This window comes from Temnothorax nylanderi, unplaced genomic scaffold (genome assembly GCF_030848795.1).
Source record: "Temnothorax nylanderi isolate EJ_2023f unplaced genomic scaffold, tnyl_v1.0 TNYL_tig0174_pilon, whole genome shotgun sequence".
Lineage (NCBI taxonomy): Eukaryota > Metazoa > Arthropoda > Insecta > Hymenoptera > Formicidae > Temnothorax > Temnothorax nylanderi.
In genome coordinates this window covers 248,643-268,717 of record NW_027249236.1, presented here as the reverse complement: position 1 = coordinate 268,717, position 20,075 = coordinate 248,643, and the positions used below count along the sequence as shown (strand labels likewise).

The 20,075-nt window shown below is 38.9% G+C and overlaps 2 protein-coding genes and 1 long non-coding RNA gene across 5 annotated transcripts; 1 reads left to right on the top strand and 2 right to left on the bottom strand.

Moving 5' to 3' along the window:
- Nucleotides 1-183: 183 nt before the first annotated feature.
- LOC139778157 (uncharacterized) lies at nt 184-9,316 on the top strand. 2 transcript variants are annotated; one of them, XM_071715997.1, is made up of 8 exons: nt 184-2,087; nt 2,172-2,355; nt 2,427-4,083; nt 4,569-4,714; nt 5,377-5,733; nt 5,920-6,078; nt 7,081-7,529; nt 8,070-9,316. In XM_071715997.1, exons 3-8 carry the CDS (start codon nt 2,571-2,573, stop codon nt 9,058-9,060), a joined length of 3,615 nt encoding a protein of 1,204 aa, XP_071572098.1. In that variant the 5' UTR covers nt 184-2,087; nt 2,172-2,355; nt 2,427-2,570; the 3' UTR covers nt 9,061-9,316. The 2 variants fall into 2 exon arrangements, with proteins under 2 accessions (XP_071572098.1, XP_071572099.1); XM_071715998.1 differs by lacking the exon at nt 184-2,087 and having other exon boundaries at nt 2,122-2,355.
- Nucleotides 7,740-8,308, bottom strand: LOC139778161 (uncharacterized). The gene is made up of 2 exons (XR_011719496.1): nt 8,220-8,308; nt 7,740-8,144 (listed from the first exon to the last, which is right to left on the bottom strand). It is a non-coding gene; the product is annotated as an uncharacterized lncRNA (long non-coding RNA).
- Tapas (tudor domain-containing protein 7 tapas) lies at nt 9,235-19,964 on the bottom strand. Of its 2 annotated transcripts, XM_071715999.1 has the most exons (18): nt 17,577-19,964; nt 17,087-17,230; nt 15,782-15,938; nt 15,401-15,615; nt 14,878-15,035; nt 14,529-14,634; nt 14,162-14,434; nt 13,696-13,839; nt 13,210-13,551; nt 12,910-13,104; nt 12,558-12,818; nt 12,235-12,486; nt 11,818-12,150; nt 11,501-11,721; nt 11,093-11,291; nt 10,890-10,999; nt 10,658-10,809; nt 9,235-10,553 (listed from the first exon to the last, which is right to left on the bottom strand). In XM_071715999.1, the coding sequence occupies exons 3-18, from the start codon at nt 15,861-15,863 to the stop codon at nt 10,306-10,308; spliced, it is 3,291 nt and encodes a 1,096-aa protein (XP_071572100.1). In that variant the 5' UTR covers nt 15,864-15,938; nt 17,087-17,230; nt 17,577-19,964; the 3' UTR covers nt 9,235-10,305. The 2 variants fall into 2 exon arrangements, with proteins under 2 accessions (XP_071572100.1, XP_071572102.1); XM_071716001.1 differs by lacking the exon at nt 17,087-17,230.
- Nucleotides 19,965-20,075: the final 111 nt, after the last annotated feature.

Genomic DNA, 20,075 nt, shown 5'->3' with positions numbered 1-20,075 from the left:
ATCATATTTTTTAACGGATTTCACACGTCTCAAATTAATTCTATTGCTACATTTATTATCACAAAACTCGTTTTTCTGTTGTAAACTTTATGTTTGTGTATCCAATTTAGATATCACGCACTTTTCCGATATAAATATATAATAATATAGCGGTCAAATGCTTACAATTCATAAATAAATATCAAACCCGCGATTTGCTCAATAACTAAAAATTGTCCTAGCTTGCTTATTTTGTATTGCACACACGTATCGATTGTTAATTTTCTTCTTAAAAGAATTTTTTTCTTTTTAAGGAATATACGATGTATCCCATGCAGAATTCGCATTTCCTAAATATGCCTGATTTATCGCACTTATCCACTTTGCCGCGACGGAAACAAAGGCGGATAATCGGAGAGTACTTGTATCCGCTAATTTGTAACATGTACCCGAATTTCATGCCTCACAAGCTCACTGATATCCTACTGGATCTCAATTCTATCAGTACATTGATTGATATGATAAATGATCCCACGGTCTTCGCCATGAAACTCGGGGAGGCTATCAACGTGCTCCAAACTTATTTTGCTGTTATGACTTTGCCAGGAAGAACCTGACCTAAACGGTCGAGGAACAATAGTCACTGCGATGATTTTTTCAGGGTTATATGATTATACTTAAATTAAAATGTCTAATCATATTACTCTGATAGCAGAATGTAAGTGTTCAAAATCATGTAAATGTGTCGCTGAAAATAATTTATGTATCGTTGCCACAAACATTGTGTAAACATGAATCGTAGCTCTGTTTAGGATTCATACTTTACAGCAAAGATATGTAAATTGTTGCTGCAAACTGTTTGCAGCAATAATATGTAAATTGCTTCCATCAATAATATGTAAACTGTACACCGAATGAAACCTCCAGGCGTAAACTGTTGCTGGGAAAATGTAACGAATATTGAATACCGTTGCTTGAAACAAATTCAATACAATTTCTGAGCATTTGCGGACGCAGCTTTACATGCAATGTTATTTATGCAAACGCTTGTCAGTTTACGGGCATATTTCATAAATATGACGCGTTATCTGGATAGTCATAGTGTCAATCATTGTACTTGTATGCAAACATATATGCACATATTTAAATTAGTGTCTAATTTGTATATATATGCATATTGTTAACATAAAGAAAGAATTGTCATACGATTGACTAAATCGATTTTTTCAAAATTAGCCGAGTCTTGATTGTCAGATAATTATTCTAATACTTTTTTTGTTTTAAATCAATAAAATTGCATTTTATTTTTGTATTTTTTTTCTCTTTTCTTTTTTCTCCTCTTTTTCTTTTACTATTCATGTTGTAATTTACTCCTGTTTACTGTAATAATACAAATATGGAATAATTTATACAGTTTAATTCGCCTGCAAAAGAATCGAAGAGCTTTTTTTCCGAATTATATAATAATGAATATTTATGGATAGCCACATTTGTAGCGATTAGCATTGGGAAAACGGATTCAAGTTGGTAGAGCTGGAAACACGCACCAATGGGGCAGACAATCGTTTCGCAACGTTTTGCAAATTGCCAGGTTTATCGTGAAAAGTTTATTTTTTATTTTCTCTTCTTACTTTTCCTTTTGCGAAACACATTTCTAAATAAAAAAAAACCATTAAGGAAGCTCTCAGCTGTCACATATATAAGTCACCTTTAACGCTTGGGCCTATTGTCTTCTTCACCGATTTTGTCTTTCCGAAAAACTTTTACTTTCGAGTTCCGGGTATATATCTATTTCGCTTTGAGTGGAAAAAATATGTAACAGAGAGAGTTCGCAGAGCTATTGTGTGGAGCTTAAAGAAACAAATATATAATTGTGCAGATTTTTTGACCTGTGGTTATGCCACAAAGCCAATTTGTGTAACCAGGAATTGAAAGGCGAGCTACGTTTCGGATCAGAGAAATAAAGGACAGAAATCCAACAGCCGTGAAATTAGCCGTGAAAATTTACTGGAACCAAGTGCTAATGAACCTAATTGCGGAGAGTGTGTTCCAAGAGGGAAAATTGATGGAAGCATTTTTCGAGGCAAATATTAAGGAAAACGATCGCGGTAACAATTATTTTTTGTCCCACTTTCCATTTTATCTCGTATAAACATTTTGCGAATTAAAACGTGTAAGGTTTGTCTGCGCAGAAATTGAAGAGATGCATAAAGAGGGCTGTGAACGAGTTCCGAGTTCGTGGTCGCCCACCGTATCGATCGATCCATGCCTGCGCTGAGCGTAATCAAAAGTACTCCCACACCTGGTGTGCCGCCTGTTAGTAACGCGGTTCTCGCTACACGTAGGACAACGTAGTCAGCGTAGTATTTATATATCGTGAGTAAAGTTTACATATGCACATGAATGTTAATGAAGATTACAACGAGGACAAAATTATTTTTTTCCAGGGCCGCGATGGTATCACACGTCCGATGAATTTGCAAGTTTCGTGAGTGATCGATCAGCTCGTACAACTGGAGCACACGCGATGTTCCCTTGCGAGCGACCTTCTTTCTCTTAGCGGCACGTCCGCCAAAACCATAATCGCAGAGATGGCCAAGTCCGTCGAGTCGAGGGGCAGGAGATTGAGGAGATCGCGCAATGTGTCCTCTTTCTTGGAGGAGTCGACGGAGAGCGCGATACCGCCGAAGACGACGGTTAACGTCGTCGTGGACGTTCACAACGGTGGTGAGAGTTCGGGCCGGCGGCAACAACAAAGAGACGACACTCTTACGATCGAACCCCCGGACAGTAAGGAGACTAAGCGATCCTCCAAAGCTTCTTCGCGAGCGAGCGAAACGCCTCGGAATCGCTCCTCTGATCGCAGGAGTTCCTCGAAGGATCTTCCCAAACATGATGATTTGATGGTGGAGTCGTTGGATTTGATAGAGGAATTCGAGGCGCCGAAAAAGAGGGATGAGTCTCTCGAGGAGAAACCGCGGCGCAGGAAGCAATGGAACACCGTGGCGAACGTGACAAATGAAACGGAAGCGGAGAGAACGGACCCGAAGAGGCCACCGCGGAAACGCTGGTCCAAGGACGCCGGCGTGATCCGATTGCCCGAGACAAGCGACGACGCGTCCCCGTTGATCGACGACTCGCGTAAAACGCCGGTACCGGCGCCGCGAACCAGACCGCGACGGAGCGACGTCCTCTTCGACAATCCGGCCTTCGTGTCCGATAACGAGGACGAGGTGCTCCGGATCGAGACCGATCACAAACGGGAGAGCACCAAGATCGAAATGAGGAGGATGAGCGACCGCTCGAACATTGAGGACGTAGATGAGGCTGGGACTACGTCCGGCGACTCTTCGAGGAAGCATCGACGAGAAGAGATGGTGATGGGCAAGCGTCTCGCGGGGGACAGCGACGATCGTTCTTCGAAAGCGAGATCCTCGGGAAGCCGAAGAAACAGCGTTAGAGAACCCGACTCGTCGGCGAGTTTGGAGAGAATCACCGACGTTCGGTCGAGCTCGATCACCTCCGAGGAGCGAGTCTCGAGCAGCCGGAGATCCCAACCGGAAACGACGCGCGATCAATCGTCGAGGAGGAGAGAGCGACCGTTGTTCAAGAAGAAGGAGCACCCCGGCGACGACGCGTTCGTCAGCTCGTCCGCGAGGGATGCGAATTCGGCGGCAGAGGCAGAGGACGTGAGGGTCAGAAGGAAGAGGAAGAAAAAACGTAGACAGGAAAAGGAGGCAACGAAGGAGAAGGAAAAGGAGATGAAGTTTATCTCTGTGACGATTCACCGGGCGGACGTGCTTGAGGCCGATTACGTGAACGTGAGGCGACCGATGGTCAGGGTTCACATCGTGGAGGCTCGCACGGGCTCGTATCTGAAGAGCACGACGGAGAACAGCAGCGCGTATCTTCAGCCGATGATCACCGGCAAGTTCGACTTCAAGAAGAACAGATCGATGATACCGGTCTGGGAAGAGGAGCTCATTTTCGAGCACAACTTTGACGCGATTATGAGACGCGAGGACGGCGAACAGGTGGTGATCCTCTTTGAGGTAATGGAGCTCCTGAGCTTCGCCGACGCGAGCCTCAGTTACGACAAAATTGGCAAGTTTCTACTAAGATCTCATAAGAATATTATGTAGTTAGTTGGTTTAAAAAATATTAAGAGTGTATATTGATTCTATGATTGAGAGAGAGAGAGAGAGAGAGAGAGAGAGAGAGAGAGACCTTTTTATTGCAACTTTACATCAAAGAGCTTTTTTTCCTTTTTCCTATGAATTAATTATCCGAATTACGTTAAGTAATTAATATAAGATACATTTTAGGGAAATACTGGGCAATAGAAATGCCTTCGAATGTAAGATCGATCCAAGTAATTACCACAAAAATCCTCACGAAAGAAAGTTGCTAATATTACTTTTGAAAAAAAAGTCAGCATATTTTAAATAGATTACTTGATTGTAAATATCACTGATAATATCCATTGCAACATTTAGTGACTCACAATTTTGTAGTTTGGCGATGACATTGAGTTTTATTTTCGCTTGCAAACATCATGTAAATCTAATAATTTGGGTCTGGTATTTCAGGTAGCGAGGGATGTTGGAACAAAATCGCCTGGGCATTCCTCAAACCCGTAGGCATCAATAATACTTTTTATATCGGCAAGAAGGTGCGACTGCAGCTTTATAAACCCAGGCGAAGCTTTAAAAAATACGGAAGACAAAAATGCGAGGTATTCATGGGTTCTTATTCAAGCGAATTTTCAGTATTTAAAAGTTTTCGGAATTGCCATTTAAACTCCTTAGAACTTTCATAAAAATTGCATATGCATGTGTTTGCATTCCACTTTGAATAATTTACTATAAATTACAATTTCTAGCTCTTTGTTGCAGTTACGCTTGATTTTTGACGCGACATCAAAAGCGAAGAGTGAATAAATTTATGAATTTTTCTCTCGCGCTGTACATCGAAATAAATCATTTTTTCGCGTACTGCTATTCGATTATACATTGTTAAAATATTCCCGTTTTACCGTTTTTAATAAGTGAGTGTGTTTATAATACATTTCTGTGTACATATATTCCGCATTTCCCATGAAAACGCAGTCTTTGTCGCCTTTGTGGCAGAAATTTAGCTAATCCGTTGAATGAACCAGGAAGAAAGCAACAGACATTGAATTATATTGCCGACTGTAATAGACTATAATTTAGCGTAATACATGACTCTAAAGAAAAGGATCGTATAACTTTCTATTTGCGGAATGCAATTTTTACTTTTCCGTAAAACTAACATAGCAACGGAGTAGATAACGATTCTTTTTGGGGTGATTTACGCAGAGTTTTGCAACAATACCATATCGCAGAAAATTTTATTCATTTCTTTCGTCTCGTATAGGTTTTTACCTGGTGGCAGTCGAACAACAGGGACAAGTATCCCAGCAGTCTTTTGGTCACTGTGACATCAGTTCCACCACCGAAACTCGAGCCTGTACTTTATCAAAAGCTGCCGATAAACGATCTCCTTGATGATGCACGAAAGGACTCGCGGGATCTTTCGAAATGTACATCGGAATCGATAGGTCTCCCTAAATGGGCGCGATTAGCCGCTCAGTCTTGTAAAATCCCAAACGAGAAGATGTTCGAGACGGAAGTGAGCGACAAAGGTTGCTTCTACGTCGCCTTCAGCAACGACGGCAAGTATCTGGCCTGCGTCCATTCCGAGGAGTACTATTACCCGATTGTCGTTTACGAGGTGCGTCAATATCGCAGATACCGCAAACAAATACCGCGTCTAGAGGAGAGGAGAATGAAAGAAAGATGTAATAATTAAGTTTCTGTAAGACAAGGTCGTAAAATTCAGTTACAATATGATTGCAATTGAAAATTGTCGTTTGTTTCACTGATTGTAATAAAGTAGTTATTGTTACTTCGATTTCAGGTCGAAACTTTAGGCAAGATTCGCGTTCGATTTCTCGGCCACAAGAGTTTCGTGTACTCTCTAAACTGGTCCAGCGACGATCATTGCCTGTTGTCGGCGTCCGCGGATCAGACCGCATGTATCTGGGATGTTCGCAATCAGATCGTGCAGCACATCGAGGTAACTGACCACACGGAACGAAAACTTCTAATAAATGTCGAGCAGACGTCTACTATAGAAATTCAAAGCCTTTATTGCCGTCCATATAACTTCCCATGTCTACTAAATATCTGTAGGACTTTTGATACTTCCATTTAACTTCATATTCGTGTAAATCTTTTGTGAAAATCATGAAAAAATATAATTAAATAAAAATTAAGAGATAAATATTATAAATTTTTCTGAATATACACAAAATTTATTGAAAATTTTAAATAATTAACGTATAGAACTTGATTTTAAATAACTTGTATAAATTTAAATATGTAATTCTATCATATATTCTTTTATATCTAATATCCTTCCAATATAATCTACCCATACAGCACAGATTGTTGCAGAAAGCTTCCAGAAAGGTTTCAAAGTTGCAGAAAGCTTTCAGAAAGGTTTGAAACCTTTCTGGAAGCTTTCTGCAACAATCTGTGCTGTATGGGTAATTTTATATCTAATAGACTTCTATAACGGATCGTAGATGTTTAATGGACTTTTATAATGGGTAGTTGTGTAATGGACATTTATAATGGATTTTATATGATGAATATATCTTATCAAGATAACATGAATTAATTCAATAAACATCCATGGAGATGAATTATGGAACTATGAAGGTTTTATGAACGTTATGTTGTATGTGATTCATTCATGTTTATCCGTTTCGTTAAGATTAATGATATTAATTTTTAATTAATCATGAACTTTTTTAATTTTCTAAATATCTAACTAAGTAAAATCGTGCACCTTATCAGTAACAATAATTGCGTATTTAACATATTAGCGCTATTTTTTTCTATTAAATATTCTTATACATAATTAAAAAGACGCACCAAATTAAGCAAAACTGTTTAAAATATAACGCGACCTGTGGCAGACTGTCTTTAAAATGTACCATGCGTTAAAGAAACGTGTGTCGAGAGAAAATTCGCGTTATATAAAATAAGTGTACACAAAACAAATTTATTGCAGATGCTGCCACATCCTTCGTATGTTTATTGCGCCAAGTACGGGCCCGGCAATGCGACGCTCGTGGCAACTGGATGTTACGATCGAGTAGTTCGCATCTGGGCGGACGACAGGAAGTCAAGGAAGCGAGAACTGAACCAGGAATTGGAAGGCCACGAGGGTTTCGTCAATTCTATGGTATTTCAAAAGAACGGTAACTTGATTACCGCCGACAGCGTGGGACTGATAATCCTTTGGACGATCCGCAGAGACAGTAGGATACCGTCGAAGAGGACGGGATGCATCTCGAGGAAGATAAAAATTCGCGAGATCGAAGGCGTCGTTATTAACACGATTGTTTTACATCCTCTCGAATCTAGACTCCTCGTACATTCGAGAGACAACGGCCTGCGAATGCTAGATCTCGCGACCGGGGTGATTTTGCAAAAGTACAAACGATTTAACAATCAAAGGCACGTTGGCTGAACATTTTTTATGCATTCTTCATACTCGCGTTTTTAAGCATTGCAATTAACTTTTTTTATACATCCTAAATAACATACGAAGACAACATTCAACAATACCGAATTTTCTTTCTCTTTTTTTTTTGCCTTCTTCCTACTTTTTTTAACTTCGTGACATTTTTTTTGATATTTATTTCTTCTCTTTACTTTATTTCCTTCCATTTTGCTCGTTTTTACTTCATCTCTCCTTGTTTCTTTTTTTATCATATATCTCGACGTTGCTATTTTAATTTTAATTTATTGTCCACTGTACATTCTTTCGTGTTTTTTTTCACCTTCCTCTATTCTACCTCTCTATTCACATCATTTTTTTTGCGTGAACATATCAAACCCTCTAAATCTCTGTCACACATTATACTTGTTTCATCATTACCGCTGTTCTTCTCATTCTTCCCACTGTCTGGCCCACGCATTGGTTCATTTCTTACAATAAAAATTTGTGTATTTATTAATTCGATTTATTGAATCTTTCTTCTTTCTTATTTATAGAATACAATTGAAAGCCTGTATATCTCCCTGCGGTGGATTTGTTATGTGCGGTAGTGAGGATTCCGTATTGAATATCTGGAATTTGGAGACAGGTAAACACGTAGCTAGGTACACGAACGGTGGGCGTAGCTCGGCCAAGACAATTGTTACCTGTGTGGATTACCATCCCTACGATCACGTTTTGGCATACTCGATATTCGGCAGTCCCACGTCGGTACGTGTTCTAAGACACAACAAAAACGCAAGCGGCAGCGACGTTGGACTACATCTTACGGAAGACACGTCGCAAACGCGGGGTAACGAAGTGATCCTGAATGCCTTGAGCTGTCCTCCATCTCGTCAAAGTAAACCCAGCACAGCAGGGACGAAAGAAATTCCTTTATCTCGCCATCCCACAACCGAACACACGATAATACAAATTGAAAATAATGATAACGAACCATGGATGATGTCGCACCACTCGAGAGAAATGGAGCGAAACTGGAGAAAGAAGAGCTGGGATCGACTGCACTCCATCATCGAGAAGATCGACTCGATACTGTTCGGCAATTCAATGTTTTTCGACGACGTCGCTGAAGCGAAACGGAGTTCCAGCGCGAACGAGCGTGATGGTTTCTGGACCAATGCGTCCGACAACGTCGTTCTTCAACGAGATATGCTCCTCGAAGACCGCGTCGCAAACTCCACGAGATCCCACGACGGTTCCCTCCGAAATAGTAATACGCAGTCCAGCTTCACGACCGCATCCAAGAGTCCGGGTCATTCATTCAATTTTCACTCGGCAGGTGCACTCAAAAAAACAAACACACCCGAGTCGTCGCATATAAGCTCTCCGGATAGCGCCGGCACTTATATCGTTGAAATGTCGAATTTCAATAAAAACGTCGAGGTTGCTGCCGTAGCCGAGGAGATGGATTCCGTCCAGGTAGTTGAAAGCGACAGCTCACGGATCAGCAATGTTACATTCCTCATAGAAAATGAGCGAGCATAAGTGATACCTCTATTTTTTGCACTGGCCCTTTCAAAATTCCTATTTTTTTCTTATATTGGCCTCGCATTAACACGACGATGTTCGATCTTCAATCGTATCATATAACAACTTCACAATATTATTAATTTTATATTATTAATAATATGTAAAGGAATAAAATGCGTGCGGAAAAAATTATTACACATAAACTTTATTTTATACGCTGTAACTTTAGTTGCAGATCAATAAAAAAATAAAAATATTCGTTACAAATAAACTTCGTGAGAATTTCTAACGACACGCTTACACATGGCAAAAAAGTAAATTATTCCAATCCAGGAAGCGACTAATCATAAATGTTCAATATGTGTGTGTGTGTGTGTGTGTGTGTGTGTGTGTATGTGTGTATAATATATATATATATATATATATATATATGGAAGAATATATATATATATATATATATATATACTATATATCAATGTACATATATAGAAACTATACATATAGATGTATATTTTTATTTATAGATATATGGAATGCTGTCACTTAATTAATATATTACACAGCCAATCTTTTGTCGTTAGACAATCATACTGTTTCGTTTAATATCATGAAATAACCCTGCGAGAAGTTAACCAACGACAAAAAATTAAAAGAGACACAACATAATGTTGTTAAAGAATACTTGACATAAAACTAATGTCTTCAAAAAAATACAACAAAATTATAATAAAACTTCTTTGTAAATAAACTGCACTTCGTTACAACTTTAACGATAATTACATTTTTATGTGATAACAAAAACGTAATTAACAATAATAACGGTAAATGTTAAAGACTATCGCAATACACGCGTGTAATCACAAATACGCCTTTAAACGAGTAAGAAAAACGAGTAAGAACAAGAGCTTCTTCGATAAGTTAAATCCCGCTTTGTGCGTATCATTTTGCTCGTATCTCTTGATACTTAAGAAAAAAAAAAGAAAATTTTCAAGTAACAAAACTAACTGGAGATGAATTTAATTAACGTAAACCTTAAATATTCTTTCTTATTCCTTTATAACGCTCACGTGCGCGCCAATGCATCACCGTGCCGTTACGGGAAAAAAAAATAAAACCTTAGAAACACTTTCATGCGTTAATCCTCTCACGACAGGTTCGTAGTGCATTAAGCGATCTATTATCACGGCATTGTAGAAGGATAACAATAACATAATCGTAAAGAAAATAAAAATATTTCTGCCAACCGACTAATGTAACGAGCTAAGGAGGAAGACCCTCAAATCCTTCGATGTATTTGGCACGATTCTCTTCTACCAATAGTCTATCAATGTATATGTCTGAATCTGTACTAACGTCAATCAATCGTAAACCCAGCATGGTACCATTGACTGGCGACAGATGATCGAACACGGATTCGACGATTACAGAGACAAAATTCTTCTCAAGCACTAGTTTCTTAAATTCGACGCAATCGTTCACTGTCCAGTCGACATTTATTGGCTCTATTCCTAAACAATGTTAAAAGTTATTATTAGAACTCCTTGTAAAGAATTGATACAAGTGTTTAAGCTGAAAGACACATTTGTGCAGAAAAAAGACGCTTTTCTCTTACCGACGAGTTTAGCCTTTACTGCCTGATACGGCAATTTCAAGAATTTGCTCTTCAACGGTTGCAAACTGCTGCGGGATATTATCGTCACGTCACCGTAGTCGCAGAAATATACGGATACTTCATTATCGCTAATAATATTAGTAACGTATACTCTAAAGTGAATAAAATATTGTTATTAATCGTTGTTATTAACCCGTTTCATTTACATTGTGAAGTTATACAAGTTGCATACCTGTACCAATCATTTCGAAGTTTTCCCGCGTAGAGTTTGTTTTCGCCGACAGATTCCAAAGGCAGATTATCGTTCGCTTCATAACAGTTTTGCAAATCGACCATCATTGCCTGGAAACGAGAAGATCCAGCATAAGAATATAATTTCATCAATTAATTAAATTTCTACATACACTTGAAAAGTGCCTATTAATTTTTACGTACTTGTAATTCATTTGTATCGTTTAACGGTTGCACGATAAAATGTCCAGGATGCGCGACCAATGTGACGTGGACGTCAAAATACTGGCCGATGTCGGAAATCACTGGTGGATTCAATTTGCCGACGGCCTCGGGAGCGCGAGAAGCCTTGCGATCCAAACGTTTCTTGGACTTGGTATTGTTGTTGGCGTCTTCGTTGACTCTATACATAGAAGCTTCTTTAGTCAAGTTCATACAGTTAGTACAAAGTTATAAGAGCACAAAAACTTATATAAATGAAGTAAACAATATATAATTGTAAATATATATATATATAGTATAAAATGTAAAATAAAAAAATATATAAAGACATAAAGAACGCGCATAAAAATAGATACGGTCCATTTCGTTAAAAAATAGGCAAAAATTTACTTCGACAGTTCGCCGTCATAAATCAACGATGAATTTATCGAGGCCAACATATTGCTCGGAGCGACTCTTTTGAAAATTTCGACCACTGGAATTCCAGATGGGCTGATCCTGATGACTTTCGCTAAGAGTAAATCCATGTCCGAAACTATTTCACGAAATCGTGTTACAAGCTTCTTGTTGTACTTTGATTGGTCAATGTTGTGCAGAAAGATCTGTATCGCCTGATTTTTCAAACAAGAACACATGTCAGTTTTATCATCACAATATGTTAAAAAAACACTGAATTTAAGTTCAAAGAGAAAGTTTTTTTTTTTTACCTGCGGAGGGATGTGCTGCAGAGCCTTCGAGACTCTGTCCATGTGAAATAGAGTTTCCCTCGGTATCAAAATGGTTCGACCAATATCGATTAGAAATACCGTTACTTCCTGCTCGCCAGGAATATCTGTCACTCTTGCCCTGTACCACTGCGAATTCCACTTTACAAGGTACATTTTCGTGAAATTAATCGCATTCACCGTCATCGTTTTGTTCGTAAACATTTGCGACATGTTTTCACTGTTTAGTACAGTTTTAGCGAGCGAGTTTAGCTGCGCATAAATTTTACCGCACTCATCTATGTGCACAACGGACAATTCGGTCACCTGCCCCGCCTGCGATAGACCGCCAATGCACATAAGTAAAAAAAAAGGATCTCAATAATAGAGAATCGTAGTAACAAATTAAATGACAATTACATGCATCTTGAATGCACCAGCCATGCTCTCCAAGATTTTTTCGAATAAGAGTTGATTTACGTCGACATCTTCGTCGTCTTTGCTGGTGTCGTAAAAAGTCACCATGTGTACGGATGAGCCGTATTCATCGGTATCCATACCATGTACTTTCACATAAAACAATTGATCGACTATAAGAAGATTTTCAATTTCCGGCACTATCTGGGTGCAGTCGCAGAAGTCCTTCAATCCTTGAAGACCTACTCTGATAGCCTATAAAGTAAAAACGCGCGTAATGAGATGCAATCGGATTAATATACGGCTAAATCAAACGGATGAATTACTTGACGTGGAAGAACGCAAAATTTCTTGTCCAAAGGATGCAAAACTTCAGGTTTGTAATGTTCCTCATAACCCTCGTCGATAAAGAAAACCGTAGCGATTCCGGTCTCGTCATTAAAATCTGTGCATTCAACTCTGTGCCAATAGTTATCCTCGAAAACGGCATAGAAAACGTCGACTACGCATGCCACTGGCGAGATGGGTTCATTTACTTCTTGATTGTAGTGCCTTGTCATTTCGTTTATCATATCGACAAATTCGTTCTAGAAAGTAAGATGACTTTTAGCTGGCGAAAAGATAAACGAAAGATAAAAGAAAAGGCGAATGGATAAACGAATACGATCGGACACTCACATTTTGATCGCCGAGTCGAACCCAAATTTCGACGGTGTTCACAACGTGAGTAGTACACACTTGCCAAATGGTCGTTTCAGGTACTGGTAATACATCCGGTGCGGCAGGTCCAATCGGGCTCAATAATATCTTCTCGTTAGGCGGGTAGATATTCTCGGAAATATTTCTGGATGGAGTGGAATTGCTTTCCGACCGCTAAAAAAGAGAAATATAAATGTTTACTTCGATCTGCGCGATCGTCGAAATATATTGTATATTGTATATTGTATATTGTATATTGTATTGTATATTGTATATTACTTTCAAACTCGGGAAGGATCGACACAGTATCATGGAATTTCCGACGCCTTTCTCTTGATTTATATCTGAGCATTTCTCAATGATTATTTCCCAATTAAAGGGCAAGGCCTCCCCATATTGTTCGTTGTAATATTCAGGTAGTAGATGCATAAAGACCCCACTCGGATGTCGAGTTATGATGTTCAAAATGCGTTCTTTCATCAATTCCGTATCGACGGTCGTCACCTCGGGGCTAGACGATTCCTTAGCCAGATTTAGCAGAGCTAATCGTGCAGCGATCTTCTCTGCTTCCTCCTCGGACGCTGCGTCATCCGGAAATGTGTGGAACGTATGCGTACCAACCTGCAAGATTCACCGATCAATGTAGAAAATCTTTGTAATCATCGATCAATGTAGATAATCATTGTAATTCATCATTAATCAATGTAAAAAATTGGATCTTGCAATAATATTATTCAATAAATACAATTTGATCGATGTATTTACTTTCACGCTGGCATAGATGGTGATCTTGGAAGAATTCTTTTCCTTCTTTGAATACATTTTATAAACCGGTGATGGTAAGTTTAGCACATTAGCATAAATCTCCAGCTCTTTCCGAGAATCGGGAGCCTCTAATGGCGGTACTACCTGTAAGAGCAATAAAATATTATGAAAGAAACGCGCGCACCTGTGGAGTTTCATCAAGGCCAGAGAAGGGACTCGAGAAAAAAAGCTATTTTTTTGTTTTATTCTCCCCCCTTATTCTTAAAAAAAAAATTAAAAAAAGAACCAAGTTATACTATGGTTGCATTCCGACATTCACTGTCAGTACTGAAAATCTATATTTTTCTATATACGTTCTATATTTTAGTTCACGTATACTATAGACTTTCATATTATTCGTATTATATAGCTTATAATTATACTTTATACAACAACATTTCAACATGAATCATTCTGCTGTTCTTACCTGCGGGACATTAAAAATGGATGGGGTAGGCGTAGATGTACGACCGTTGGTGTAGTTATCAATCGGCGGTGAAGGCGTTGCAGAAATAACTTTGAGCCTTTCACTCAGTTTTGGAGGTCTCAGTTCCACAGTCTTTGGCTTTTGATTTATCACAGACGACGCTGCTGTATTGTCATTTAATACTTTGAATCTTAACTCTTCAATAGTCTTACAATTATTAACACTTTGGTTTACAGTCGCTATATTGGGATTTGTCACTTTATCTTTCAGTCTCTACAAATATTGTAATGTGATTAATAATGATGCAGATTTCAAATCTGCAAGAATTTTAAATCATTTGGAATTTGCAGGCTGAACGTGCACTCACTTTAGTGGGAGAACTTGGTGGCGTAAGCGGCACGAAGCTTGGTTTAAAGTTATTTTGCGGTAGCGGTAACGGGTACTGTACTATAGACTCCATAAGAGGAATAGGTCTAAAATATTGCAAATATATAAAATTACTTATATCTTACGCGGCATATATTAAGCAATTTTAATCGACTAATCAATTTATACGAAAAACTTATAATTAAATCAGGAATAGAGAACAACGTATCAAGTCGTACTTAAATAAATAAAAATAAATAAAAACAACAGTAGTTATTGGTACTTATTATCGAGATATGTTATATTTTTTTACTTTAATAAACAACGCGGAATTTGAATATTACAAGTACCTGCTAAAATCTGTATACAGGTTACTCCTGTCGGGTGTTGATCTAGTAAAGGAATTTGGAGAATTAACGTAATTACTCCTGGTAGGCTGAAAACGACCGCTGAAATTATTACTTTTAAAAGCAGGCGGAATATTTCTCGCATGTCGAGGTGGGCTCCACTGAAAAAGAGATTCTATAATTAATTACAGTACAGAAATAGCTGAATTGTTGAAGTTTTAACATTAGAGCAAGCATAAAATAACAGTTTTTCAACAATTTGATACAATGGGAGCTTTCCAGCAAGTGACACAAGCCGACACAAACGTCGTTCTATCTTTTTTTTTTGGCAATGAGTAACAAAGACAAAACGATACCTGTGTCGACTTGTGTCGCTTGCTGGAAAGCTCCCAATGTATGCTACAAAACACACATTCGGATCTAATAATGTTTTTAATCGATATTTAGAGTGAAATAGTCAGTATATATGTGTTTGTGTGGCAGCAATTACTTTCTAGGAAATACAAAGTACTAGTAAAATGATTACTTTTTTCGGCTGCGGTCGTACTTTTCGTCGTGTCTTTTGTCGCGAAACTAATTTTGTAAGGTGCGCCGAAGTCTTGGAAGGTAAAGCTTCCACATACAGTTCTCCACCTTTTCTGTTCACTGTAACGTCTGGTATACTGCGTATGAAAGCTTCGAGAGAGGAATATCCGAATTGTTTAAAAGTTAATGGTTCCCCTGCTATCGTACGGTAGTCCGCTGCAAAGTAAAAATCGTAAAATTCTTATGTCAGTCTTTAAGAATGATTGATTAGTAGATAAAGCGAAACACAGAAATATTTATGAAGACATTAGTAGAGTGTATTAAAGCTTAAATAACTGTATTTCAAATTGCTTCGTAATAACAGAGCATTGATAATATTTACCTCTTAAATTATCTAATTTGATACCACCCTTGCACGATATCAGGCATGACCGTAAATTCTTTATAACTTCGTCTTGATCCATGGTGATTCTCTCTCATAAAAGAAAGAACACAGGTAGAAGACAGATATTTAAATCTCAGTTAGGTTAGTCGATAACCTGCAACAGATTTAAAAAAATATTAATGTACCTATATAATTAAATTATATGATAAAACATGAAGCTCTATGTTCATAAGATTCTCGAAAAATTCCCGAAAGCAACAAGAAACAGAATTTTCTGAAGAAAGCAACAAGAAACCAAGCGATAAAGAAATCAACTGTGGCATAAACGAAGGCAGGAGGACATGTGTTCGCAGAAAGTGATCTTTTAAAATACACATTTTGTTAGATTGATCTCATATAGCGGAACGGGGGGTAGCCCCGGACATTATTGAAATTCAAGTATACCGCGTATCTATGGCCGTTGTTTAAACATTCTGCATATGTCGAGAAACGCAGAAGGGCATATTATTGAAATTCAAGTATACCGCGTATCTATGGCCATTGTTTAAACATTCTAATATGCCCTTCTGCGTTTCTCGACATATGCAGAATGTTTAAACAATGGCCATAGACACGCGGTATACTTGAATTTCAATAATGTCTGGGGCTACCCCCCCCCCCCGTTCCCCTACAGACTAATGAGGAAAAACAGTTGTACCTTAACCTTGTCAAAATAGATTTTTTTCAATGTAAAATTAAAATAAGATAAATCTATAATAAAAATCTAAAAATAGACACGGAAGAACTATTTCAGGAAATTATGTGGTCATCCGGAAGAAAGTGATAAGATATGAAGAATGTACCATATGCACTTTTAGCATATCATATATAATTAACTGTTAATAGGACATGTTTATTTCATTCATATTTTACTCGGATGTATCATAATAACTAAATAACATGGTAATACACAAAAGGATATTGATAATCGCTAATTGGGATTGATATATTAATCAACATAATAATCAAAATCTATCCTATATATGTCATTCATATTTCTCCATCATTCCTTCTTAAGAAACTCTCTACAACCATTTTCTCTTCACAGACGAGAGAAAGGGGGGAGAAAAGCTGCACGAGGTATTTCAATGCCAACAATCAGCAATGTCAGCAACGTTCCATCGAATTAGTTCCAGGCCTTCGATGGTTTATTGTACCTCTTCTTGCCTAATTATCTTTTTCACCTGTCAATATCAATCTTTTCTCCATTTTGCCCAGGAAATACGCCAGACATTTAACGTCGAACTAAATCACAATAAGTACCTTCACCAATACTCGTCGCATTTCCACTTCAACGTTCAATGCCCAAAAGGGTCGGCTGTGACGCAGCGGGAAGCGGGACACGAGCGTGCACCCAACACCCAAGTTGCCTGTCTATCCGGCAAACCGCAGCCTACGTTCGAGTACCTGCGGGCGTTGGTGCATCATGAGAAAAATAACAAAACCGCCACTTGAATTAACGCTCGGGGATTGACGGATGTAAACAAATACGACCCCGTTAGGCGAGGAGAGACAAGTTCCACGTTTCCCGCACTGCCATATGCCGTGATCGGTGGTGCGGTGCGAGCGGCGCGAATCGGGATCGAGTACGAAATATCGGTATCGGTATTGTCGCCCCTGCGACGACGAAGTCGGCCACGATACCATGCGACGATTAGAACGGGGTCATTAGCGCGCGCTCGCGCGCGCAGAAAGGGGGCAGAAGGGGCAGGCAGGACGTGTTGTGTGTGTGTGTGTGTGTGCGGTAACGTACCTTCTCTCCTTCGAACAGTCGAGATCGCTGCCGCTGCCGCTACCGCCTGCCGTCGTCGCCGCCGGTGAGCGTTGGACGACGACGAGCTCACGGTCGTCTCGGTCGCCGTCGCCCGCTCGCAGGAGCGCTCGCTTGAAGCAGACGAACCTGACGGACCTGAGCGGGCGCGACCTGACCACCGCCGCCGCCGCCTCCTCCTCCTCCTCCTCCTCCTCCTCCTTCTCTTCTCCCCTTCGCTTCGCTTTCACCGATGTTCTCGCAACCAAGGAATCCTCGCACTGTCCACGGAGAAAACGCGCCACACACGAGCACACGACTGGCGTGATGAATCTTCGTCGTTCGATGTTCGGTTTACGACGCACACGGACCACACACGGACACAAGCGAGAACCGAGCCGACTGCCAAGAGTGCCAAGTGCCGACGGTGCCGACACTGCCGACTAGTCTGGATCTGGACTAGCTGAGAGCCGAGAGGCGCGCTACTCGTGTATACTTTCTTCTCTCTTTCTCGCCGACCTCACTGGCTCGCTCGCTCGCTCTCCACTTCTCCACCATTCTCCACTTCTCTCCCGCGCAACACAACACCACGCAACGGCCGATTCGCTCGCGCTGACACTCGGCGCACTCTCGGCGAAGTGGGTCGTGACTCGTGACGTGTCCGCCAATCACGTGCCTGCTTCCCGGAAATGCGAGATGGCAATTAGAAAAAAGAATATAACTGCTTCCCTCCCGCGCGGGCACGAGTTATTCCCATTGAAATCGGGCGAGCGGTTTCCCGCCCTTTTACCACTCGATGCCGATTTTTGTTTGAAAACGGATGCTCGCGGCGCGAATTGTGACTGAGTCCGACTTTCTTATCGAGTCAAATTAGAATAAATACATGTAACATATATAAAAAAAAAGCAGAAATACATAAGAACTTTTATTTATTTTTTTTTTATTTAAAATACCCGAATAAAGTAATTTCGTGCGACAAACCCTGGTTAAAAAATTTCTCATATTTACTCAGAAATTTTCTAAGAATTTCTCATATTTTAGATTTATAAAAAATTCAGAAGAAATTATCAAATTTTTCAGATACTTTCAGAAATAATTGGATGAGGATTTTCGAAATATTTAACCCTTCGCAGAACACGTATAATTCTGCTGCTTTCGTCGAACACCCGGGTCTTTTATGCCAGTTAAGATTTTCAAGCTAATTGGTGCCATAAAAAATCTGAAAAAACTCAAGTGTACTTTCAAAGGCTTTAAGAATCTATTTACCGTTATATATATGCCTGATTCTTGTTTGGGGTTTCTTTATGAGTTCGTAAAATCTCCGTAAAATTCGAAATGGAAATATCGAGTGGGTCTTTGAAAGCCCCACGTGTTCTGCGAAGGATTAAGTGTCTATCTGTATGTGAAATTTTTTGCGCGGATTTTCTTTTTATTCAGATGTGTTGACGGGAAAAATCTGAAATATTTCATTATTTTGTCTGAGTTTTTCTGAAAACCGTTCCGATACGTACAAAGAATCCGAAAAATTCTGAGTCTTGAAATTTTCAAGATCTGTGGAGATTCTAATTAATAATATGAAAAATGTGATGTTTTTCTACCAAAAGAATCTTCATTAAGCGTCAGGCTCGATTGGATAACAATTGTATCAGTATTTTAAGTTTTAATTCTGTTAAAATTTCGCCCAAAGTTAATTGACTTTCACTTATTTCGCCTGATCTCCTGAAAGTGCTTCGTGCGTGACTATACAGATTGAAAGATATATGTATATATATTTCCAGTTTATTTGCTACAATAACATAACTCAAAGTCATTTTTGAGTTGTTTGTAAAAGAATGGTGAGAATTCAATACATCGAAGGAAGAGATAACACGTAACTGTTATTATTGCAGCAAATGAATGATATATATTACATTTATATCATTTTATTTTAAATGTAAATGTATGTATAAGGATAATATAAATTTCATATACAAATGTGCAAATGTACATCGTATACATTATCTATACATCCACAATCAAACATTCAGAATGAAATATTTATCAAAAACTTAAAAAAAAGGGGAGCAAAAGATGATGCAATAAAGTACGTAAGATATAACAAAGGTCAAATTTAATGATTGGAATGATAGCTGAGATCCTATGACTCCTAATCTCACACGTATCAGCTTACAGCTGCGACAGATTTGCGGAACGTAAGCTAAGCACCAATTATCTATCCTCTGATAAACTGTGACAAACATATGGATTGCACATAACATTGATATTTAAGCTATATTACATGCTTTAAAATGTAAATCTTATTTAACAGTTTTCTTGATTTAAGAACAATTTTGTTTGTTTCGAGAAGGGAAATAGAAAAGGGGAGGGAATAAAAAAAATTACATTCAGTAGATGTAACAATTATAGACACCATTAGGCAATGATCGCCTCTGGAGTTATACAATCCATCCACTAGATCTCTAGAACAAAATTAATTTCTCACTAATATCAACAACAAACAGA

Coding starts and splice junctions, on each gene's coding strand:
- LOC139778157 (XM_071715997.1), top strand. CDS start 2,571: ATGGCCAAGTCCGTCGAGTCGAGGGGCAGGAGATTGAGGAGATCGCGC. Junction 4,715..5,376: donor ACGGAAGACAAAAATGCGAG/GTATTCATGGGT, acceptor CGTCTCGTATAG/GTTTTTACCTGGTGGCAGTC. Junction 7,530..8,069: donor AAACGATTTAACAATCAAAG/GCACGTTGGCTG, acceptor TCTTATTTATAG/AATACAATTGAAAGCCTGTA.
- Tapas (XM_071715999.1), bottom strand. CDS start 15,863: ATGGATCAAGACGAAGTTATAAAGAATTTACGGTCATGCCTGATATCG. Junction 13,552..13,695: donor CCATCTATGCCAGCGTGAAA/GTAAATACATCG, acceptor TGAATCTTGCAG/GTTGGTACGCATACGTTCCA. Junction 11,000..11,092: donor ACGATACAAATGAATTACAA/GTACGTAAAAAT, acceptor TCTCGTTTCCAG/GCAATGATGGTCGATTTGCA.